The 25504-nt window shown below is 48.7% G+C and overlaps 1 protein-coding gene across 1 annotated transcript in view; it reads left to right on the top strand.

Moving 5' to 3' along the window:
• The window catches only part of HYDIN (HYDIN axonemal central pair apparatus protein), a 343591-nt gene that overhangs the window by 206996 nt on the left and 111091 nt on the right, over positions 1-25504 (top strand). Inside the window, exons 26-28 of the mRNA XM_036346816.1 lie at positions 19740-19821; positions 22899-23108; positions 25334-25471. Of these exons, the coding sequence (XP_036202709.1) occupies positions 19740-19821; positions 22899-23108; positions 25334-25471 (430 nt within the window). The remainder of the gene's footprint in view (positions 1-19739; positions 19822-22898; positions 23109-25333; positions 25472-25504) is intronic.

Genomic DNA, 25504 nt, shown 5'->3' with positions numbered 1-25504 from the left:
ACTGCTCAGAGGAGCCAGGGAAGCCGCACTTAGAAGCACAGTTAAACGTTCCGATGGAGGAGCAGGGACATATTCTAAGTGACGGGAATATTATGTTTCTATTAGTTAGGATTCACGGACACAATTCTGTTATAAGTCACAGGAAACCTGACCCTAAGCAAAAATAAAAAGGAAAGGGCATTCATTGGTTCGCAGGTTCCTTCTGGCTTCTGGCCTGGCTTACCTCAGGGACTCAAGCAGTGTCTCCAGAGCCAGGGTCTCTGCTCTCTTCCATGTGTTGGCCATGTCCTCAGATCAGCTCCTCTCCATGGTCCCCAAATGCTCCTTCACTCCTGGGGCAATATCCTCACAGATGCCGATCCACCGGAGAGGAAATGAGCCTTTGCCCCAGAACCTCCATGAGGTTCACTCCGATCAGATATGCTTAATCATGTTACCCGTCCCCTCCCTCAACCAGTCACTGTCAGGGAGGGTAACACATTCATCAGGGTTGTCCTACCACCTGCCCCACACCAAAGGCTGCAGCCGTGACCCCAAAGCCCCGTGGACTGAAGGGGGTAGGAGTGGGGCAGATCTCCCGACAAACCTGACACACAGGAGCATGAATGCTGGAGAGGCAAAGGACGCCGCCTACCAGCGTGGACCGGGGCTATGTCAACATGGCCACCGTGCAGACTCGATGGCAGAGGAGAAGTCAGGAGATGCGACAGGGGGTAGGTTGGCAGTGGTGTGTGAGAGGCCTGGTATCTCAGGATAAGGAGTTTAGACTCTTCCTTGGAGGCAGTGGTGAGATTTATAATCAAGAGAGGGAAGAGATTAGCCAAAGACACAGACAACCAGTGAGGTGATGGCCAGAGGGAAGTGGGGCAGGACCTGGGTGGAGGTGGGCAGAGGAGGGGGAAAAGGGGACATCTGTAATAGTGTCAACAATAAAAATAAGGTACAAAAAAGAATATATATGAGAAACCACTAAACTTTAGACAGCAGGAAAAATACATATTTATTATTTTCAGTTTAATGAGGCTTTAAAAATAAATAAAAGGACATAACCAATTAAAAAAGAGAGAGAGTGACAAGAGTCAGGTTTTTTTTCAGAAAGATACCTCTCAGCGGCCTTCAGCGCAGTTGCCAATCCCGCCTTCCTGAGAGGCGCTCCTTCCCTGGCTTGACCAGCACCGCCTGTCCTGATCCCCCTCATCTCCCGGCTCTCGGCCAGCAGCAGCCCCCTGGCGGGTGGGACGCAGGGCTCCCTCCTGGCCCTCTGCCCTTGCTGACAGTTGTTCTGCCCCACGGCCTCACGTGGCCCGTTGCCGAGGCTCACACGTGTGTCTCCACCAGACCCTCTGCTCACTTCCCCGGGCACCGCCCTCCTGGCCTCTCCTCTGATGTCTCCCAGGTGGCTCACTCCCAACTGCCCCACACCAGCCCCGGGCTCTGCCCTCGTCTCCTCCGGCCTCCCCTCTAGGGCCTCTGTCCCGGTGAAGGCATCACTGTCCGGGAGCTGAGTCACCCGCTCCTTCCTCTCCCTCGCCCACCACTTCATCAAATCCATCTCCAAGTTCCACCCATTCCACCTTCTAAAGCCTCCCGTTCCCATCCCACTGTGTCACCCGAGTTCAGGCCGCCACTGACTCCTGCTGGCCCATCGCAGTCCCCCTCCCTGGGCTCTCAGCTGTCACTCACACTCCACTGTCCATCGTCCACACAGTAGCCAAGCTGCGAGTGTGGCCCTGCCTGGGCTTTCAGCCTTTAATGACACCCATGCTTCTTAGGAGACAGTACCAGATGCTTCAGCAGAGCAGGTGCCGGCCTTGCATTTCTCCCTGGTTTCTTCTCACCTCACTCTGCCATCTCCACACTGACTCCCACATGGGCCTCTTTCCGGCCGAGCTGCTCCTATCTGACTGCTCTCTCTCTGCAGGAAGCTCTCCCCCTCTTCCTAGGGAGCCCCTCCCCCCATCATGTCTCAGCTGACCTCAGATGCTCCCTTAGATGACAGCCCCTGCCATAGGCGCTGGGAGCCAGCTCCGTGGGGCCTGGCCCCATCTGTAATGACGGCTCACTGTCCAACTTCACAGGAGGCCAGAGAGCACGTCTGTCCTGCTGCCCGTGGGTCCCAGGGCCCAGCACGGCCGCTGGCTCAGAGTGGGTCCTCACAGGCTGGTTTTTAATCAGCCGCTCCCTGCGCTCATGTACTGAGCGGAGAATGGTTGCATAACTGGTTGAAGATTCTTTTCTGTCAGCTTCCTGGCACCTGCCAAATGGAAAAGGTTCAAGGCATAATGTCACCTTGAATAGCAAAAAATAAAATAAAAAAATGCCGCTTGCCTTCCAGATAGGCTCCCTCGGTGCCGGCGTCAGAAAAACATCAAGAACTGGCTGGCGAAAGGTCACTTTTATCAGCTAGGCCAACACCAACCTTTTTCCCCAATTATAATTCTCCTCAGCACGGCAGTTCGTAAAAGAAACAAAAGGATAAAAGAGGCTTTTCTTCTTCTTTTATTAGGCGGGGTGTGAGGATGCCTAGACTCTCAACATTCCTGTTGCAGCACCCATACCTCTGCCCTGTGTGTATATGTGTGTGTGTGTGTGTGTGTGTGTACATGCACACGTGTGCGTGATTCTGTAGGCAATTTTGACTCATATATTTAAAGAATCCCTGTTGTTTTGAGCATTTTTTTTCAAGTTGGCCCTCCATCACATATGGGAACAAAAATAGAAGTAAAAAGGACAAGCACGCTCACTAAGACTCTGTAAGAGGGAAAGGCAGTAACTGGCTTTGAAACACGCTCCTCCACGTGAGTCCATGTGTATGACCGGGCTCTGGATGACTTTGGTGGGTGACAGTCTGTGCCGCTCACACACACAACATGTGTGAGGAAGCTGGGATGCAGCACAGAGCAGAGCGCGCACCGGCCCGCCAGCACATGGGGCTGTGCCCTTTATTGGCTGGCTGGGCAGCTGGCTGGGAAGGTGATGTTTCACGGCATCTGTGTGAAAGAGGAGCCCCGAGGAAGCCCACACCGGAACCAGCCTTTACTTCCGAGGGGCCAGGGAGAGCCAAGCAGACGCGGCTTGGCTGGTATCTCTGCCCCGGCCCCGCGCTGCACAGCTGAGGCGATGCTAGAACGTGGAGCGCATGAGCCAAGCGGTCTCCAAGGACAGCTTTGCCTTTTTACTTCCAAGTCAGATTATAAATAAATCGAAAAGAGGGCCTAAGGGAGCCCAGCCCTGGAGCAAAGGAGCATGTGTTGCTCGCACATTGATTTTCCCGTGATGAGCATAAGTTGTCCAATATTGTGATTAGAAGAGGAGGGGGGAGGGCCTGGAAGGGGGTGGAGGAGGCCTCATTTTCTGGATGCTTCCATCTGTCTCTTCACCATCCCTCAGTTTCTGGAAAGTGAGCCTCTTCTAAGGCGTGATATATCAATGGTGGTTGAGATCTTGGGCTGTGGTTGGACACGGCTGGTTAAAATCTGGGTTCTGTCCTTCTGGCCATGTCTTTCTGGACCATCCCTGAGCCTGGGTCTACTCAACTGTAAAATGGAGATAACGTAGAACCTAAAAGAGTTGCTGTGAGGATTAAATGAGAGATGCCTGTAACGTGCATATGTCTCTGAGATAGGAAAGAAAATCAGGAATTTATTCCCTGAGGGTGCCTTCCTCTCCTTCATACCAAGTGCTGCTAAGTGAAGTGCTCTCCAAGATCCTAACGCAGGGGTGGGGAACATCTGGCACCTGGCCATATAAGGCCCACAAAATCAAAATCGTCCGGTCTGGCCCTGCCAAGGCATTAGGGGTACGTTAATTAAATGTTTGACCAAATATAGCAGGCTAATTTATATATATATATATATATATATATATATATATATATATATTTTATATATATATATTTTATATATATATATTATATATATATATTATATATATATATATATAATATATATATATATATGAATTGATTTCAGAGAGGAAGGGAGAGGGAGAGAGATAGAAACATCAGTGATGAGAGAGAATCATTGATTGACTGCCTCCTGCACGCCCCTGGGGATTGAGCCCACAACCCGTGCATGTGCCTTTGACCGGAATCGAGCCCAGGACCCTTCAGTCCCCAGGCCAACACCCTATCCACTGAGCCAAACTGGCTAGGACAGCAGGCTAATTTTTAAGTTGATAATTTTGTATGACCCACAAATGATGTTATAAATATACAAGTGGCCCTTGGCAGAAAGAAGGTCCCCCCACCCCCATTCTAAAGGGTTAGAGCAGTAGGGTCCTCTGACACCTAGATGAGAGACCCAGACCCCCTTTTTTCCTGACCAAAGGCAGAAAATCCAGGCTGCGTTCATCAGGGCTGGAGCCAGGCCTAGCAGGTGACAGCCCTGTGTGGCTCAGGAGGGCAGCCTCCCTCACTTCCCCACCCCTCCCTGCAGCCACAAGCCCAGACCCATGATGAGCAGAGATCCTTGCTTTGCCCAAGGGTCCAATAAAAAATAGTAAATATGTAGGGGATCGACTAGAGACCCTTCCCGGGGCAGCCTTGGGAGGTGTGGGCTGGTGACAGCAGGGGCGTGTTAGGAATGGGGCCCAGGTCACGGGGTCACCTGGGAGCAGAGTCGCCCCCTTCAAGGAAACATGAACAGGACGTGCTGGCTCCATAGACTCCATGATTGCAAGACTCTCCCAGTTCTAATTGGCTTCTCCTGGAATGTTAGGGTTGGGATCCAGGTCCCTTAGTGAATACCCCCTTGAGTCCTGGGCCCCCGCCTGCCCACAGTGACCACACACAGGAGAGCGGGGGCCTTGGAGGAGGGACAGCCCTGGGATCTTTGTGGGCAGCAGTGGGCATCCCTGCAGCAGAAGGAAACTTTCCATCAGGAGGATGGGCCTCACTCAGGGTTGAGCCCACCTCTGCCCTGACTGGCTCTTGTGAACAGAGAAGAACATGGCCGGGCCCTGCTTTGACCCCCTGGCTGTGCTGTGGAGCCAGGCAGGCCTAGAGTGACTGATCTCCAGGCCGACACCAGCGATCTCCTCCTGCCCCAGGGCCTGTAGAAATGTGATAACGTGCTATTTCAAAGCCAAGTTCAGGACTGTTTTCTAGACCTACTGGGTCCCCCTCTACCTCCCACCCCACCCCCCAGCCCAACTGATCAGCCCTGGTTGCTAGGTAACTGTTACCTTAGCGACAGAACACTCCAAAGGGTTCTGAGTGGTGATTTGTGCCCATGGGACACTAGCAGTCGGCGGCAGAGCTGTGAGCCCAACCTGCCATGGAGGGCCTGCTGCCTGCCACCGCATCCGCCTCCCAGCTGATTCTGGAGCACCTGCTGCTGGTGATTTCCGAGAGCTTGAGACATGGCCCAGGTCTGCATTCCTCTGGGGGATCCTGGTGGGCGCTCTGGTGGTGGTGGCTGTGATAGTTAAAGAGACAACACACTTTAAGAAGTGTGGAGGCGCCAGGTAAAAGGTGTTCTGCCCACCAAGAAGTCTGTGGACGATATAGTGAGAATACTGGGCCAATGACAGAAGCTGACGATGCCTTCAAGCCACCTGGGGTGGAGGCCAGTCCTCTCTCGTTAGAGACCTCGTGTTTGAGGGCACGGAATCAACACCTGGGCAGGTTGTCACTTCAGGATATGGTTGACTTGCTGAAAACAGTACGCAAGAACCAACCTCCTAAACTTTCCCAAGTGACTAATGAAAAGCCCATCTCAAAAGCATCAGGGATTGATGGAGGACAACTTCAGAAGAGCATAATGGATGATTTGAACAAAAATACATTATCCAGAAAGTCCAGAACTACTCTGAGAAGGAATTATGGGATGGAAGCAGAAAATCCAGGTAAAGGAGGAGGGAGAAACAAAGGCTGAGCAGTCGGGTGCAGGAATGGAGCAGGCTCTGCTAGATCGAGTTCCCTGATCACTGTCAGTGGCTGGAAAACCGATCCCCAGCCTGCCTGCCTGCCTTGAAGGTCAGGTGGATGACAGAAACGTGGAATCCCCACAAAAGAGGGAAGCAGAAAATGGGGATGCTGGCATCCATGTGTCCCAGGAAAATCAGGAATTTGCCAGACAATTGTGGAAGCAAAAGCAAATGAATGAGGCGCTTGCAGCAGAAATAACGAGCCTGCAAACCGAGAACGCATCTTTGCAGCATGAAAATTCAAACCTAAAAGATGAGATTCAACAGCTGAAGCTGAAGCTGAAGCTGAAGCTAAAGCTGAAGCTTTGAATTCTGCCCAATATACGTGACGATGCAACACAGCTACAGAAACAACCGATTGAGGCGGAAACACGCTACTTAGAAATGGAGAAGAAATTTCCCACTGTCTGGGGAAGCATGCACTCCACCTACCAGTCCTGAACACATATAAGAAGATGGCCCGAGACCTGAACCAGGAACTACGAAGAAGCACTTGCTACTATGAAGATGAGATCCGATGCCAGCAGAGAAGGCAGCCGAGGTCACTGAGAGAAAGTTCCAGGACCTGAGGAGGGAAAATGATCACAACAGGCAAATGCTGGCCAAGGTCAGGTCCAAGTTCCGGCCTTTCCCAGGTCACCCTTTTGCTCCTTCGCTCCCCCCGCAGCCCATAGAGCCCCTGCAGTGCCCGGCCATCCCCTGGGCCATCGGGCCCCAGGAAGGAGGAGGGTCCTCTGGTGAGAGCTCGAGAATCCAGGGTCACCTGCTGGTGTGACTCAGCTCCCACAGCAGCTGGGTCCTGAACACTCACACCAGGGTCAACATCTGCCTGTTTCTGTTCCAGTAATTCTGTTTGCTCTCTCTTTAGCTTAGCTACTCTTACTAAATTGATGCCACAATGACCCTTCGTAGTACACAGAATTATAACTTTACAGTCGTATTATTTAAATAGAGATTCGTTAATATAATTCTCATGGGTACAGAATTCCCCACGAGAATTATATACTAGAAGCATTGCATTTTGAATTAAATGACTACTATTATCTAAACCAGTGATGGCGAACCTTTTGAGCTCGGCGTGTCAGCATTTTGAAAAACCCTAACTTAACTCTGGTGCCATGTCACATATAGAAATTTCTTGATATTTGCAACCATAGTAAAACAAAGACTTATATTTTTGATATTTGTTTTATATATTTAAATGCCATTTAACAAAGAAAAATCAACCCAAAAAAATGAGTGCAGGTTGAGAGCTTGGCCTCTGAGGCAGGATCATGGTCAGCGCCTGCCCCATGTGACCTTGGCAGGTGGCTAAGTGTCCCCAAGCTTCAGCTTTCTCATCTGAAATGAGGGGGGTGATAAGGGCGCCTCCCACATACAGATGTGGTGGGGAGCCATGCCAGTCACATAACACATGCTCAGCAAAGGCCAGCTCGTATGGCCATTCCTTTATTGAGGAAATGGAGTGGATTGGCGCCTGTGATGTAAATACCAGGCCACGTTCTGAGAAGCAGCGTCCCAGAGGCGGCTTGGAGACGCTGTCTCCTGTGATCAGTCTGAAGCCAGTTCAGGCCCCGGGGAGGCCTAAGCTTTGGTCCCCTCCATAAATATCCCTCTCTCTTCCCTATAGGCCCACCCCTCCCAGAGCCCTTTAAGTTTCTGTACCTCTATCTCTTCCACCTCCCAGAGAAGTTTGGATCAGAGACAAAAGCAAGCACGGAGCCCTGGAGTTAGAGGGAAGGCAGCTCTGATGAGGGAGCAAAGGGGTCACAGAGGAGCCCCACAGGTCAGGTCCGAGGGAACATGAGTGCTTGTGTTGTCTGCCAGGGCTGCCATAGCACAGAACCACAGACTGCGAGGCTTAACAACAGGGTTTATTTTCTCAGTCTGGAAGCTAGAAACCGAGATCAAGATGTGGGCAAGGTGGGTTTCTGCTGAGGGCCATGAGGGAAGAACGGCTTCCTAGCTTCCTTCCTGGCTTATGGATGACCCTCTTCTCCCTGTGTCTTCCCTCTATCCATGGTCTGGGGTCAAATGACCTCTTCTTATGAGGGCACCATCATTTTGGGTTAGGGCCCCTCCTAATGACCTCATTTTAACTTCATTACTTCTGAGGCCCAATCTCCAAATATGGTCATTTTCTGTAGTGTTGGGGTTCAGGACTTCAGCACATATATTTTGAGGGGGACCAGTTCGATCCATTACAGTATTTATTTAAAAAATCATATCAGCCCTAACTAGTTTGGCTCCATGGATAGAGCGTCAGCCTGTGGACTCAAGGGTCCCAGGTTCGATTCCGGTCAAGGGCATGTACCTTGGTTGCAGGCACACCCCCAGTGGGGAGTGTGCAGGAAGCAGCTGATCGGTGTTTCTCTCTCTATCCCTCTCCCTTCTTCTCTATAAAAAATCAATAAAATATTTTAAAAAATCAAATCAGTGAATACAGGAGGACATTTTAGAAAAGTAGAAAAACCCCAGTAACAGAAGCCCATAAGTCAGGGACAACTTACCAAAACTGACTCAAATATATATATGATCCCAATGGTTTTATAACCATTGAAGAAATTAAGTAGTTTCACATCTTGCTATAATAAAACACTAAGTCCTGATAGTTACAGACAGGTTCTTCCAAAGAACAAATAATTCCAAACTTACACAAGTTCTTTTCAGGAAATAAAAATAATAAAAGACAATATTACCCAACTCATTTTATGGAATCAGAGGGAGGAAACTAATCTCCATACCAAAACCCACTCATTAAACCAGGTCAGAGACCAGGTCATTCTCATTAATTCAAAATATAAATGCAAAATATTCATCAAATATTAACAAATTGAGTTTAGGAAAGAATAAAAAGTCGGGATAGCATGATCAAGTTAGGTTTATTCCAGGAATTGCAAAGTTGGTTCCACATTAGAAAGCCTAATGATTTAATTTCTCACATTACCACAGTAAAGAAGAAAAACAAATGGTGCCCTCAACAGATTAGGGAAAAAAACTAAAACTAAACAATCATTCATGGGAACACTCCTTAACCTGATCAAGGATAACTTGAGAAAATAATGAAATGTTAAAAATCGTTTCAGGAAGATACGAAAATAAATAAAGGGGACTAGATTCGGAAAGAAAGAAAGAAAAGTGGCATAATTATTTACATAGAAACTCAAAATAATCTACAGGTAAATTCTTAGAACTAGCCAGCGAATTTAGTGAGGATGGTGGATAGATAAAAATGTGAAAGGCGATTTTTTACACTTGCAGAACATGTAGGACAAAGCCCTGATGGTCTCTGACCAAGATACAAAAAGCACAAACCTTACGAAACTATTCATAATTTCTGCCTTAAATTTGAGATCTTTGAGTCACCAAGTGACACCATAAAATAATTAAAGGAGAAGTCGCGAACTGAAAGAAGGTTCTAGCATACTTGTTATCCTCAAATTACAAGTGTACATAATCTATAAAGTAGGCCTTGGAAGAAAAAAACAAATAATTCCATTTAAAAATGGGAGGTAGTGGGCAGTTACTTCACAGAAGAGGGACTATGAATGGCCGATATAGAGAGAGATTCTGCCTCATTAGTAATATTGAAAAAGGAGATTAAAACAATAGCTAGCCACCACTGCACACCCACAAGCCTGGGTAAGATTACACATGACCACACCAGATATGGTGGTGGCGATGGAGGGACAGCAGCTCAGGCATTGCCAGGGGGCGTGTCAGCTGATAACAATCCCTCTAGAAAGCAATTTGCCATCCACTGGTGAAGTTGATCACGAACATTCCCAAGGCTCCGCCCAACCTCCTAGCCTGTATGACTTGTGTCATCTTTCCTCAGTCCAGCTTCTCTCCTCGGTACCCACCAGGTCAGCACATTCCACCAGCTTTTCCTCAGATGTTTTCTGGACCCTGTCCTTCCTCTCGGCTCTCCTGGCCGCCTCCTTACTCAGCATGCTCCCTCTGATTCCTGCACACTCTCCTGACTGGCTGCTTCCGCCTGGTCTCCCCAGCCCGCACCCCGGATTCCTCGTCTACAGGCTACACATACATCATCTCATTCATTCCTTCTGACCTTCTGACGTCTGTTGCTTTGCAAGGCCAGGCTTTCTGTCTCTGTTCCTCCCTCTCGGCCGTTGCCTCTGGCTTTTTCTCAAGCTCTCTGTGTCTTTGCCCTCGGTGCCTGCACCCCACATCCTCTCGTTTCTTCCGTATCTAAGAAAACAAAATACTCCTCTCCCCCATTCACTCCCCAGCCCAGTTAAAGCTGGCTTTTGGCCCCTCACTGAGCCGAGACTGCGTCGCTGGACGATCAGAAATGATTTCATGACTCCACATACCCCTTGACATCCACTCTGTTTTTAGTGCTTCACAGGTGAAAAAGTGTATGTCACATGTATGCATAGTTTAAGAATAAAAACGACACGGACATCCATGTTGTGTCGCCCCCATTGTCAATGTGACATCACTAGTACATTTGAAGCCCCTTGTGAAGGAGACCAATGTGAGGTCGACCTCCAGCAGCCCTGCTGGGACCCTCCCAGGCCTCCCCTACATGGGGCTCCTCCATCTAGATTCTCCTCTCCTGCTGGGTGGGGCCAGCTGAGTTATCTGCTCGAGGGATCACATGAGCCTGAAGGGCTGTAAGACATCTCTCAACTCTGAGCTTCCAGAAACAAGTTCCTGCCTTTGTGGTTGGCCTGCAAGTGACTCAAGGCCAAGCAGAGGGAGCCCTTTCACGCGCTTCCTATTGAACTTAGAAGTGACCGCCGTGTTGGGGACCATATAGTCTGCCTCTATTTGCAGTTCAGTGTAGTCAGGTCTCCTGAGATACCGTATTTGTTACCCCAAGGAGAAATGAATTGGGCTATTTTTCGTTTCAATTTTGAGTGTTAGAACTTTTCGTACAACTTTTGTGTTGTTATAGATTAAACTCTAGCTCCCTTATTATAAATTCCTTCTTTTTAAGGCATCTTCCCAATGTCTCCTCTATTGGCAGAGGGCATCAGCCTTTTAGCTATTTAGTGAGCCAAGCTGGCCTCTGCAGCAGTCAGTGGGAAGTATCAGCCTGTATCTGAACCTGAGTTGAAGTGATGTCCGCTTGGTTCACTTTGTGGCCTGATTCTTAAAAGGAGCGCAGCTGATTTATCTGTGGGCTCATATTAATTAAAATCCCCCAAAGCAGCTCCATCTACTGAGACCAGACCTTAGAGGAAGTTGATTTTCAGAACCGTCCTGTTTTGAAAACATTCCCAAGGAGCTTTGAAGCTGATTATGAGGGTGATCTCACAGCTGCGCCTCCGACAGCATGCAGCAGTGGGGACACCTTCTGGAGCTTTTAGGGAAATGGCCGTTCCTCACAGAAATCCCGCGTGAGAGCTCCGTGGCAGATTCTGGGCGCATTCCTCCACCCTTCTCCTTATCTAGATTCCAAAATAAGTCCTAGGAAATACGTTCTGTCTTCTTCAGGTCGTGGATTTCAATTGCTTTTAAAATGAAAGTCCTGCTTTGTGAGTCGCTGCCATGGGCCTGGCATGAAGGAGAAGCCCTCACCTGCTGGTCAGGTAGACGGAGTAAAGGTGTTAAGAGTATGAGCTTTGGAGGGAGGCTAACTTAGCTCAGCCACCTGCTCTGTGAGCCTCCGTTCTGTCATCTGAAGCCTGAGGACCATCCTAGCACCTGCTTCATCGAGCCATTGTGAAGATTTGATTAGGCAGTCCTTACTACGTGTTTCATATAATGCCTGGCAGAGAGTAAGTGATGGTAACTGTGGGCTGCAGTTACTTAATTAGGGCCTGTCTTAGTCCGTGCAGGCTGCTATCACAAGAGTTCAGCTACCGGGGGGCTTATAAACAGCAAACGTTTATTTCTTACAATTCTGAAGGCTGGGAAGTCCAGGGTTATGGCGCAGACAGATCCGGCATCTGGTGAGGGCCCACACTTCCTGGTTCATAGACGGCATCTTTTTCCTGTGGATTACATGGCAGAGGGACAAGCTAGCTTCCTGTGGTCTCCTTTATAAGGGCACTGACCCCCATCAGGGGGGCTCTGCCCTCAGGACCTAATCACCTCCCAAAGGGCCCACCTCCAAATACCATCACCTTCAGGGTAGGATCTCAACATCTGAGATCTGGGGGGACACAAACATGCAGACCCTAGCAGAGCTCTCACTGTATCACCATTCCTGTGACCTCCGTCTTATAAGTCAGTGACTCGCAGCCTTGGAGGCGCATTAGAATCATGCTGGGAACGTTTCCTGACTCCAAAGTAACTCAGAACTGCTCAGTGGGGGGTCAGGTATGGGATGTTATTAAAGTTCTGCAGGTGATGCCATGGGTGGCTGTAGTGAGGATCACTGTTCTAGAAGCTCCAATTCCAGCTCCTTTTGAGAATCTTTAAAAATCCAGTTTTTACCTCCCTAGGTCTGAGTAACTTGAGTCTCAGCAACTCAGTGGTGTCCCACCAACTTCCACCCGAGCACAGGTGGCCGGTCGGAAGCATTTGGGGATGTAAGAAAGTCAGAGGCGCCCTGACCAGTTTGGCTCAGTGGATAGAGCATCAGCCTGTGGACTCAAGGGTCCCAGGTTCGATTCCGGTCAAGGGCATGTACCTTGGTTGCAGGCACATATCCAGTGGGGAGTGTGCAGGAGGCAGCTGATCGATGTTTCTAACTCTCTATCCCTCTCCCTTCCTCTCTGTGAAAAATCAATAAAATATATTTTTTTAAAAAGAAAGAAAGAAGTCAGAGGCTCAGGCAGACTGCTTTCCGCGATGGGCGTGTATCTGCAGATCGCGTCCCCTTCTTGCGTGGCCAAGCTCGACCGACCGCGCTGGCAGGGAAGGCCCTGAGCCAGCCCCATCTGTTTCCATCTGTCGTTTGCTTCCCATGGTGGGAGGTGCAGCAAGTGTAAGACCACAAAGCCAGGCAATAAATATGGAAATGTGGGCTGGGACTTTGTGTTTGTGCCCAGAGAGGCCCAGGAATTTGCCCACTTTTAACATGATTTCAAGCCATGATGACAATCTGCTCCCTTTAAAAGCAGGAATCAAGGGACTCTCTAATCTGGAGCAGGTTTGTGATGTGACCCTGAGAGGAAGCAAGAGAGGGAGAGGGAGAGGGAGAGGGAGAGGGAGAGGGAGAGGGAGAGGGAGAGGGAGAGGGAGAGGGAGAGGGAAGAGGGAGAAAGAGAGGGGCTTCAGAAATGGGAGGAGCAGAAGTTAGATAGCTGAGAGGAGAACGGGAATGTAAAAGACCACCTGATAAGATCTAACAAGTAAAGATGATGGGTTTGCTTAACTCGGCCCACTGAGTAGAAATTGAAAGCAGTAGGGGGAAAATACCTCCACAATGAAATCAGTTACGCCGAGTAGCACACCTTCATATTCTCGATGGTTGAGAACTCAACGCGACCTCCGGACCATGCTGGGAGGACAGATGGGGCTCCAGTGGCAGCGGCGGGTCATTTTCCCCTGCTGCTGTCAAAAAGGGGGCCTTGACCAGGAAGGGCCTTCTCAGCCTCTCTCGGGCGTCTGCTTGATCCTCAGGACCATGGAGGGTCTTCTGAGAGGTTTAAAACGAGGAAGTGAAGAATCAGAACATTCGCTTGGGCTGCAAAGGGAGCATGGGTTAGACTGGGACAACCCAAAATGCCCCAAACTCTGAACCATGTTATAAACAGCGAGGGAAGACATAACCCAATAGGATTTCTTCCTGTGTTTTTTTTTATTATGCAAGAATGAACATCCGGGAGCCTGCAGAGGAAACAGCGTTAGAAATCCAGGCAGAGAATGGCAGCCTTTGTCAAGAAGGTGAAAATGGCCCGGCCAGTGTGGCTCAGTGGTTGGGCATTAACCTATGAACTAGGAGGTCACAGTTTGATTCCCAGTCAGGACACATGCCGGGTTGCTAACTGGCCAAATATTAGCTTCATCTCAGTCTCATGGCATCACGTCACTCCTGTGGCTTAGTCCGTGTCCAGGACACTAAAGCCCAGTACAAAAGGGTCTGGGAGTCTGTCCATGTTGATATTAAGAGCCTCCTTGTTCAGCCCAGCTGGCGTGGCTCAGTGGTTGAGCATCGACCTATGAACCAGGAGGTCACGGTTCGATTCCTGGTCAGGGCACATGCCTGGGTTACGGGCTCGATCCCCAGTAGGGGGCATGCAGGAGGCAGCGACCAGTGATTCTGTCTCATCATTGATGTTTCTATCCCTCTCTCCCTCTCCCTTCCTCTCTGAAATCAATATTTTAAAAAAAATTTTTTTTTTTTTTAAAGAAGAAGGTGAAGATGCTGATGGTGAGGCAGTGGGAAGGCCCCGTGCGCATTAGGAGGTGGAATAGCAGATCCATGATCCTGGGCTCAGAATCTCATCCTGACAGGCCACAGCCCAAGACTCTCTTCGCACTGCTGCCTCCTGGCCTGCCCGTGAGCGGGCAGAGGGGTGGAAATAAGAGAGCAGCGGGGGAGACAGCGAGGGCCACCACCGTCAGAACCGTCGATCACCTGTGTTCCCCCTCCATTTGCTGCTTGTGCTTTGCAACCCCTCCACCCAGTGCCAGGAGGAAGAGGTGTGAGGACAGGGCAGTGAAGTGGCGGAGGAGGATCCGCACCTCTCCTGTCCCCGTGCTTCTGTCCCCCGTCCCCCCAGGGTTGCCTCCACGGCTGGCCTCACTGACTCCCACTCATTGCTAGTCATCACCATTACCATTGTCACCATCACCATCCTCCTCCCCATCACCATCCGCTTCCATTTGGCACCGACACGTACCCTCCGTCTACAGCAAACTTCTCACTTGTCCCTAGAGGACCAGGTTCTCTCAACCCCTTTTCCTTTACAGAGAGCTTTCCCTCAGACCCCGCCTCCTTTCCACTCCTCACTAAGAGGCACCACGCTTCCTCCCATGCAGAGAGATATCTCCTCCTCGTGAGGACTTGCCCACGCAGCCAAGGGAAGGTGGGTCTCGCCCTCATTGGAAGCCAAGCAGACTCTCCTCTCGTTTGAATTGCAAAAATGACGGTAAATCCCACCCATCCCAGCACAGGGACAGCTCGTGTGCTTTGGACATTTACCGTGACCCCGGCACCCTGCTGAGTGTGTTACATGAATTGATCCTCACAACAATCAGATGAGGAGGGTCCCATCACTAACACAGTACCCAGGCACGTGGTGTGTAAATGCCGAGGCCAGGATTCAAACCCGAGGCTTGTGTCCCCACAGCCTCGCTCTGAACCGCTGTGCACGCTGCACACCTTGCCGCTGGAGCCCTGGTACCCTGAGCTACACCCGTTCCTATGTCCCGGACTCTGACCCCTTGGCTTTCTCACCTTTGGAGTCATACAATACAATACTACAGTGGTTCCCTAGGAACAGAGCCTGAGCCTGGAGTGGTGATTTGGGGCAGGTGATGTATTGAGGGAGCGCTCTCAGGAGGAATTATAAGAGAGACAATATAGAGTAGAGGGGAACAGGATGGGGAGGTGTGATTTCAGAAGTCTTGCCTCTGTCTGACCCAGGGGAGCTCTGGAGTGTGAATTGCATCAGAGTTTATCCCACTCAGAGACAAGGAAGCTGGGTCCTCACCCTCATCAGACATCCTCACCTGCAGCTCACACCTGAATGGGTGGGAGGGAGGACATAACCTCCCGGGCAGCTTCCCAGAGCCAGGGCAATGCTCCAGAGAAAGGTGCAGCCAATACCCACAGCACCCAGGGGATGGTGCACCGTTCTGGTAAAGGGGTCGCAGACAGTGTGCCCATAGCATCTGCTACAGTGGTGACTGCAGAAATAAATAAATAAATAAATGGCATATGAGCCACACAAAACACACCTGCAGGACCGTTTCATCCAGCGCGGCTGTCTTCACCCTCTGGACACTCCCAGAATCCAGGTCCAATGAATGAATGAATTAGAAGTCAGTGTGTCCCCTGCAAGACTGTCCCCGCCTTTTTTTTGGGAGGGGGGGCCTCGTCTGCACGGCACAGACTTAGTGGATAGCCAACATCCACCATTCTACCTCCAACTATTGTCTGAATGACAGCACAAAATATTAACTGAAACACAAACATGCCCTTTGGGGTTTTGTTTTGATGGGCCACTGCTTCCAGTGGTGTGAGAACAGGCAATAAGAGTGGTGGACATTTTTTAATTTTCAGCACAAAAGAACGTTTTGGCCCAAGGTTACCAAAAATTGAAAATAAAAAACGAAGAGGGCAACCGCTGAGCCCAAACCAGCGTATCTGATTGACAGTGTGTCTGACAGTCACATGGTTCTGTCACAGCTAAAGGGGCTCGGGGTGGGGGGGTGGGTTCTTCCCTGGCTCCGCCAATGCATCTGAAGTGGGTAGCTCTGGAATTGCACCAATATTGATTTTTTTTTGTTGCTTGTTTGCTGTGCAGTCTCTTTTAAAAATAACTGAATCTAATCCTGTTGGGGTCAGCATAACAGGAATGTAATCATCTGTTCCTGGGGATAAAATGAAATCTGGTCCAAAAAGACTCTCCCAATGTTCTATTTCAGTTTTTCGGAGCAGGTTTTCGGCTTTAACGATAAGTGGAAGTCTCCGTTGTGATGAAGGTCTTGCCGTCTCCTGTGGCTCCGACTGTCAGCAGCAGGGCGGCCTTCCTGCTCTCCTTTGCTTGTTTCCAAAGAGACCTCTCGCTTCCCAGTTGTCCAGGCATCCTTGTCACCTGAGGTGTTGTTTCTCCTCAGGCCTGCGGATCTGCTACCGCTTTGTGTTTTTCCTGTACAGATATGCCCATATGCTTTTTTTTTTTTAACATCCCAGGGAGGGAGCACATGTTGGATGCGAGAGCGCTGTTGTGAGGGGCAGCGATCCGCAGACCTCCCCAGCGTCTCTCTGACCCGGGTTGATGTATTCTAGTAAGTGGTCTGGACCGTCCTCTGCTGGTTTTCACTGTCCCTGGCTGCCCAGGCTGAGTGCTGAGTGCTGCCTCATACTAATTGTCAGCGTCAGTCCTTACCCATCATGTTGCCATGCCTACCCATGGTGGGTTCTAAATCTGACTATTCATTAGAATCACCTGGGAAGACTGTAAAACATCTAACTCCTGTCCTGGCCAGTGTTGCTTAGTGGTTGGAGAGCCAGCCCATGCTCTGAAGGGGCTGAGGTTCGATTCTCAGTCTAGGGCACGTACCTGGGTTGTAGGTTCAACTGCAGCCCCCAGTTGGGGCTCGTGTGGGAGGCAACCAATCGATGAGTCTGTCTCACATCGATGTTTCTCTCTTTGTCTCTCTCACTCTCTTCCCCCTCCCTTCCACTCTCTCTCAAAAAAATAAAAAAATCAATTGAAAAACTATATCCTCAAATGAGATTAACAACAACAAAAAATCTAACTCCTGGGCCTTCTCTGAGACCTGCCGAATCAGAATGTACCCAAGGATGAGGTTCAGGAATTTTTATTTTAATGAGCTCCCCAGCACCTATCCCAACACGGGTCCTCTGCCCAGAATGGTGTGGTTTCTGCCTAGAGACATCTGGCCTGGAATAAGCCAAACAGAAGGCCACGGTGGAAGGTGAAAAGAGCTTTTCCACTCTTCTCCAAGGCCACGGGCGGCGGATGGGGAGAGGGACGGGGAAGGGAGGTGCAGAACAGCCACATTATCCTGCATGCCACTTACCGCTTCTCATTCAACCATCCATCCATCCACCCATCCATCCACCCATCCATCCATCCATCCACCCATCCATCCATCCATCCATCCATCCATCCATCCATCCATCCATCCGACATGTATCCGTTCAACCAGACGCCTAGCAAGCTCCTGCTGTAGGTGAAGGACCCTGTGTTATGGGGGCTCTAACGTGGGAACGGCTTGGGTCCTGCCCCGCAACAGCTCACAGTTCTGAGGGTGGTGCTAAGCCAGGGTTTTCCCAATGGGAAACTGGACTGTTCTCTCTTCTTAAAAAGAACAAGCAGGGCTCAGCTCAGAGCCTCATTTTCAGCAGGCAAGAAAATAAGAACATTGTTTTTGCCCACCATATTTATTTTTCTAAATGTGGTAGATAAAACTGGCTTTTAATTTGTAGTAATTATGTAAAAACTTCCCTTTAAAATACACCTATCAATGAACACCACAGTGTGCTATCGCTGCATACTCATTTGAATGGTTAAAAAGCAAAGGACTGAATACCAAGTGTAGGTGAGGATGTGGACCAACAGGAGCCCCCCTGCCCTGTGGGTGGTGGTGTAAATGGTGTAAATCCACTTTGGAACACTCCTTAGCAGTTTCCTTTCCTGTTAAACATACATATACCATACAAGCCAGCTGTTTCCCCCCTAGGAATTTACCCAAGAGGAATAAAAACATGTGTCCACACAAAGACCTATAGCAACTTTATTCATAGTATTAAAAGCTGGTGCCCAGCTGCTGTGGCTCAGTGGCTGAATGTCAACCTATGAACCAGGAGGTCAGGGTTCAATTCCCGGTCAGGGCACATGCCCGGGTTTCGGGCTCAATCCCCAGTAGGGGGCATGCAGGAGGCAGCCCATCAATGAGTCTCATCATTGATGTTTCTATCTCTCTCCCTCTCCCTCTGTGAAATCAATAGAGATAGAGATAGAGATAGAGATAGAGATAGAGATAGAGATAGAGATAGAGATAGAGATATAGAGATATATAGATACTTAAAGCTGGAAACAGCCGAGGTGTCTGTCATTAAGAAAATGGATAAACACACTAGTCAGCTATTATTGATCGGTGATTAAAAGAACAGATTACTGCTCTGGCAACAACATCTGTGAATCTAAAAGCATCCCAGTGTTCTGCCCAGCCAGTGTGGCTCAGTGGTTGATCATCGACCTGTGAACCAGGAGGTCATAGTTCGATTCCAGACTGGGAAGGGTGGTCAGCAACCTTTTAGGAGAAAGTGAAAGTCAGTTAAGATTTGAGCAAGTCCCTTCTAGGCCTGCTGGTCTAGGATTTGGAATCAAGAGCCCACCCAGCTGCTGACTTGCGCCAGCAGGTGTGACGGTGACTTCCCCGTGAGTTTGTAGATTGTGATGAGGCTGAGGAAGCCCGACCGTGCCCTCCTGTCCCAGATGGAGTCCATCCGGGGCCTCAGCCTCCACCAGCTCGCCAGCAGTCTCCGCGATAGAATCCCCTGAGATTGACCTAAGTGATTTTGTTAAGTAAGTGCAAAGCCAGAATGGAATTTTTTAAAATAGCATTCTTCTCTCTGCACTTACTTACATTCTCAAACTCATCCCTCATGTACTCAGCCAACCACTCACCAGCCCACAGTTTAACGAGTGCCTTCCATGTGTCAGGCCCTAGACTAGAAGTCATCTCTGCTCTCAGGAGGCCGCCCATCGCCTCCTGGGTCCTGGGGGACTGAGCCCTTCCTACCGTGGTGCCTTCTCCATCTGCCCCAGGCCCACCACCAGGGTCAGGTCAAGGTTAGCAAGCAGAAAGGGATGTGACAACTGGTCAAGCTTCACATCCTCACAATAAAATGCTCCAATAAATGATGCAGCTTAACATTGAACACGGGGGGACACATCCAGATTACCCGAAGGATGGCCAGAGCCCCAGGGCCTCCCAGAGCTTTTTATAAGGTGGAACACAGACTCGATAGGCTGGGGAAAGAGGGGTTGGGCCTACAGGAAGTCGATCAGTCTGGTGCCCTGCCCTGCTTGCCTGGGGCAGGGAGTGGCAGAGTGCTGCTCTTTGAGAAAGGCGCCCTGGAGTGAGAGCCCACTTGTTCGGGGCACAGTGGTGGAGGGAGGAAGACGGGGTTACCGTGTTGTGATGACTGTCACAGCAGTGATTCTCTACGTTTCATTCACTCCCAGGTCTACCCTTGTAGATGAAGATACTGGGTCTGAAGAAGGAGAGCACAGAAGAGCAGAAGCGCCCAAGCTGATCAACTCAGATGTACGGTTTCCTTTGCCTGGGGCGGGTTGGCAGGTCGAGGGCCCTTTCCGTAAAACAGAGGCAGAAGCAGATCCAGGAGCAGAGTGGCAAGGGGGCGCTGGGGTTTGGCTGTGACGAGGCTGCGAAACTTTATCTGAGTCACCTCGCCAACCAAACACCCACAGAGCCAAGACCTGAGTGAGAGCCCAGACACCTCAGCCAGCAAATGTTCTCTATAATGGAAAAGCCAGTGACCTCTGAGCCGCAGTGACCTCGTGCTCTCCCCAGCCCCTCGATGAGGCTATCAGATGAGAAATATTTTCCTTGGTAATTTCACAGTAAAAACAAAGAGGAAATCAGGGGATTTTACATCGTCATACCCCTAAATTCTCCTAGAATAATGACTCAAGCAAATCATTGGCGATGCATAGATTTACATACAAAGATATTTGTTATAACACTTTAGAAATAGCAAAAATTGGAAAAATAAATGATTGTATGTCCATGAGGATAGACGCCTGCGGTGGCAGAGTGGGGGTCAGCAAGCATTGTCACCCTCTTTAAGTAGGAGAATGAGTCGGCAGTACCTCGTGACATACGATTTGGCAGGAGTATCAGAATTTAAAATGCACACTTCCTCTGCGGGGATATTATTCTCCAGACACACCTTTACATTTGCATCAAGACGTGTAATTGTTCTCCTACGTTGCAGCGCTGTTGAAAAAAGCAAGAAAAATTGCAATGGCTCCATAATATGAGACCAGTTGAATAAACTCAATTACGTCTGCAGAAGAATTATACTATGAAATTCTTTTGCAGAAAATGAGAAAGTTTTTTATATATTGACTTGGAGCTATCTCTGATATGTTAAGTAAAAAATACTACATGTTCTATTTTTGTTGTTGTTATTCCTCAGTCGAGGGTATTTTTCCATCGATTTTTAGAAATAGAGGAAGGGAGGGAGAGAGAGAAACATCGATATGACAGAGATACATCGTTTGGTTACCTCCTGCACATGCTCTGACCAGGCCGGGAATTGAGCCTGCAACTGAGGTTCGTAGGTGCGCTTGACTAGAATAGAATCTGGGACCCTTCAGTCCATGGACTGACGCTCTAGCCCAGGGATGGGCAAACTTTTTGACTCGAGGGCCACAATGGGTTCTTAAACTGGACCGGAGGGCCGGAACAAAAGCATGGATGGAGTGTTTGTGTGAACTAATATAAATTCAAAGTAAACATCATTACATAAAAGGGTACGGTCTTTTTTTTTTTTTTTTAGTTTTATTCATTTCAAACGGGCTGGATCCGGCCCGCGGGCCATAGTTTGCCCACGGCTGCTCTAGCCACTGAGCCAAACCAGCTAGGGCCATTTTTAAAAAATTATTTTAAGTGATACTTGTGAAGAATATTTAGTTACATGGGGAAGCAGCACTCATAATGTCCACTGAAAACTCAGAATATAAATATATATACAAATATACACATATATATTCATATATCTACAGTATAATCTCATGGTTGATTTGTATTTCCCTATTTGAATGTTTCTGTATTTTTCAGATTTTTTAGAATGAGTATGTGTTTGTATATAAAACACTTGTCTTTGAAATGTTAATTTTTTTCTACGGCCGAAAGATGTTTGTCAGAGAAAACTCAAGAAGACAGAAAATTGAAGGCAAACATCCTCAAAATCCCACCATTTATAGAAAAATATTACTGAAATTTTAGCAAACCGCTTCCTAGATATATCTATTTGCATATGCAAATCTCTGAATGAATTTACACATGCTCACATCTTCCAGGGTGATACAATGGCATATCTCATTTTACATAAATGGAACTGCTTCTTCACTCAGAAATCTGTTGTGCACATTATTTCTAGCCCATCAATACACATTGCATCATCTTCATGAGTAGAGCACCACACACACTTCATTTAAAGTGATCCCTTCTTGATAGGCATTTAATTGGCTTCCAAAGTCTTGCTACTTTAAAGAGCGCTGCAGTAAACATCCCTGTACATACATTTTGGGCAATTGTCCAATTATCTCCATAGGAAAAAATATATATTACAGGCATACTTCAGAGATATGGCAGTTCTTTCCAGACCACCACAATAAAGTAAATCTGTTATATAAAAGCCAAGTTACCAAAACAACTGGTCACTATGACATACACTGTGGCCAGCCAACCAGCCGGATCGGGGTCGGGGCCGACCCACCAACTTCCTGCAGCCTCTCCCCCTGGCTGGCCCCACCCCGATCAGCCCCAATCGGGGCAGGCCAGCTGGACCCAACCTGTGCACGAATTCACGCACCGTGCACCAGGCCTCTAGTATAAGTTATATTTACACTATAGTGTAGTCTATTCAGTGTGCAATAGCATATGTATTAAAAGAAAAAATATACATACCTTAATTAAAAATTACTTTGTTGCTAACAATTGTTAACCTCTCTGAGCCTTCAGGGAGTCATAATCTTTTTGCTGGTGGAGGGTCTTACCTTCAATTTGTAAAAAAAAAGCAAGCAATAGCTGCAAAACACAATAAGCATAAGGCGCACTAAAACGAGATGTGCCTGTATTCTTAAAATATACACAACATGCTTCGTTTTTCTTTGTGATGGGGAGGAGCACATTGATGACTCCACTGTAACTGCTGGCTAACTTTCCCTCACGCCTCTAATTTTGAGGGATTAAAGGGAACTCTGCTGAAATAGAGAGAATAGACCCAAACCAGAGCCAGCTGGAGTTTCGGGAATCCCTCTGGCTCTCCGCACGGGAAGAGAGACTTTCCGTTGGGATAGAAGAAGTAGCATCTCCTGGGCACCAAAGTCATCTCACACTAACCCTTCTTACTGAGCAAGCTGCCCCAAGTTCAACGTTTAAATCTTGCCAGAAAAAAAAATAAAATAAATCTTGCCAGAGCACTATGATCGCCATGACCAGCCTGTATTTTCAAGGTGCAGGGCTTGTCACCTGGCATGGAGTCAAACAAGTTAAAGTGAGGAAATGATCTGAAAATCGCCTGGACTTTAACTTACCTTTTGCCGGCTCTCCATCCCGATCGATGCTCTCATCTGGAATGACTTTCTCTGCAGGTGTTTGACATTCTGCCCCTCTATGGAGAGCTGCAGCCGTACAGTAGCGGCCAGATAGCGTTCACCTTCTACGGACACTGTGACATCATCGCCCAGGCGACAGCTCTGTGCAAAGTAGAAGGAGGGCCCAACTATGAGATAAAACTACGGGGAGAGACATCCATGGTCAGCTATTCCTTTGACACCAAGGACATCAACTATGGGCTACAGGTATTGCCACCATCAGGAGGCTTTCTGCTTTTGTCTTAAACATCAATCATCATCCTTGTGCTCTGATCTCCCTGGAACCCCCGATCATCATAGTCTCACCATCACCCCTATCCTTGACCTCTCATCTGCCCCCGCCCCAACCCTAGTCGTCCTCCCACTGCCAACCGTTTGCCAAGTGTCTGCACTTGCTTTTCTCACCGTCTCCTGAAATTCAGCATGTTAGACGCTAAAATGTGCATCTTCTCTCTCAATCCACAAGCTCATCCCAACCTCTCTGTTTCTCTCAATGGCACGCTACCGTCTCAGCCCCTGGAGGTTATGGTCTCCACGGCATTTCCACTGCACTCTCTCCTTCACCTCCCCGCAGCCTTACAGCACCCATGGATTGCCGATTCCTCCAGCGGGACCCCTCTGAATGGATTTTCCTTCCCCGCCGCCACTGTGGTTATCACACTGCAGAGCCCCATCAGGCTACGCCGAAATTATCACAGCCATTTTTCTCAAACTGTAATGTGTGTACAAATCACCGGGGAATCTTGTTCAAGTACAGATTCTGATCCAGTAGATCCTGGGGGGCGGGGGTGGGGGTTGCTGAGAATCAGCGTTTCTCACAAGCTCCCAAGTGATGCCTGTGCCGCTGGTCCACGGGCCCCAGGGAAGTGAGGGATAACAACCCATGCTTAGCTCCTACCGCTAACCCATTTCAACATCATTGCCGGACAGATTGTCCCCAAATTGCATGTTTATCCCATCAATCCCTGAACAGTTAACCCAGCAGCACTTGGGAAGGCCTCATAGTATTGAGGAAATAGTATGGTTTTGTAGTCGGAAGAACTAGGATGTTATCCTGGTTTTACTTCCTAATGGGTCACCTTGGGCACATCACCTAACCTCTCCAAACCTCAGTGTCCGTCATCTATGCAACAGGAATGGGGTAGCAATGCCTGTCTCACCGAGTGGTTGTGGTTGCTTAAGTGGCCGGTCAGTGCTGTGCTGGGCCAGAGAAGGCCTTCATTCATGAGTCCCTTCCTCTGTCGCCCATAACATAGCCCCTGCAGGCACCTATATTGGGTGAGGGTATCCCAAGGCCCCCTATTACCTGCTGCCCCTTACATTAAACTCTGTTCTTCATCACTCCCTGTTTTAGCTCTTCATTCATTTGGGGCCGAGCTGTTTTACCCCCTGGCCCTAATGCATCCCAGCCCTTCAGGCCTGCACACTTACTCTTAAATTATTCCACTCATCCTCCACCCTGCAGCCCAGACTTACACACACTGTAAGGCCCAGCTCAGCTCCATCCCTCACTTGTCTTTCTCTTGATATTCTTCGGGCACTCAAGTATAGTCTTTGCCATAATATAATGTACCTTCTAATTTTTGCTTTGGAGTAATTTCTAGTTAATTCAATGTCTTTACATCTTCTCTTCCCAATTAGAATTTGTGTTATGTACTCAGAGACGATATTTCCTAGCAAATTTTAATGGGGATTGGATCCCCATAATATAGCTACTGCAGTTACAATTACTGAATCGCATATGTGTATGTGTGTCTATAGGTTAAAGATTGTGGCTAAAATCAAATTCCACCCAACACCTTTTGAGACCTTTTTTATTGCACTGACCAAACAGAATTCTCTTTCATTCCTTATCTCCAGGGTCCTCCGGGCACTTGGTCCTGGCTCAGCTCAGAGTGTATTTTTTTTAAAGCAGCTGGTCCTTGCCCTGTCTTGTCCTAAGGACCCCTAAGGTGGCCTTAGTTTGTGGTTATTGGACTTGCTGGTTAGTTGCTGAATTGTGTGAGCAAAATAATTCATGTCTGGCCTATTATTCCCATGTCTCGCCATATAAATAGAAAAGTTCATTCTAGAAAATTCTGGACAAATCTTTTTAAAAAAAAGAAAAAGAAAAAAGAAAAAGAAGGAAATCTTGGTTTGGTGTAGAAGAGCTTACATGAGGGTCTTTGTGGTGAAGAAACTGGAAACTGAAGGCGGGGGAGATGAGATGCTCACCCCACAGTCATACTGACCTATATGAGCTGTTAGGAGCTCTCAGGTAGAGCTAGTCGGCACCTTCCTGTGGTACTGAAATGAGGACGGGCAGCGTCTACATCCTGAGCAAGAAAATCCATGCCTGTGAGGCATGTTTGTCCAGCCACCTTTGTTAGGATGACGGCAGCATCCCAAGGGACGGTGACACAGGGGACACTGTTTTCCTCCTTCTCCTCAAGCTGTTCGACCGGGTCACAGAGACCAAAGTCACACTGAAGAACACGGGGAAAGTCGGCTTCGAGTTCAAGGTGCTGACCAATGACCAGTCTTCGCCAGACAACCTCCTGCCCGGGGTGCCACTCATCCTGCCTCTTTCAGTAAGTAGCCATGTGAGGATGGTCAGAGGAGCC

The sequence above is a fragment of the Myotis myotis genome, unplaced genomic scaffold (genome assembly GCF_014108235.1).
Source record: "Myotis myotis isolate mMyoMyo1 unplaced genomic scaffold, mMyoMyo1.p scaffold_m19_p_19, whole genome shotgun sequence".
NCBI classification, from domain to species: Eukaryota; Metazoa; Chordata; class Mammalia; order Chiroptera; family Vespertilionidae; genus Myotis; species Myotis myotis.
Note: the sequence above shows the minus strand (reverse complement) of the source record. Positions and strands in the feature narration are given on the sequence as shown.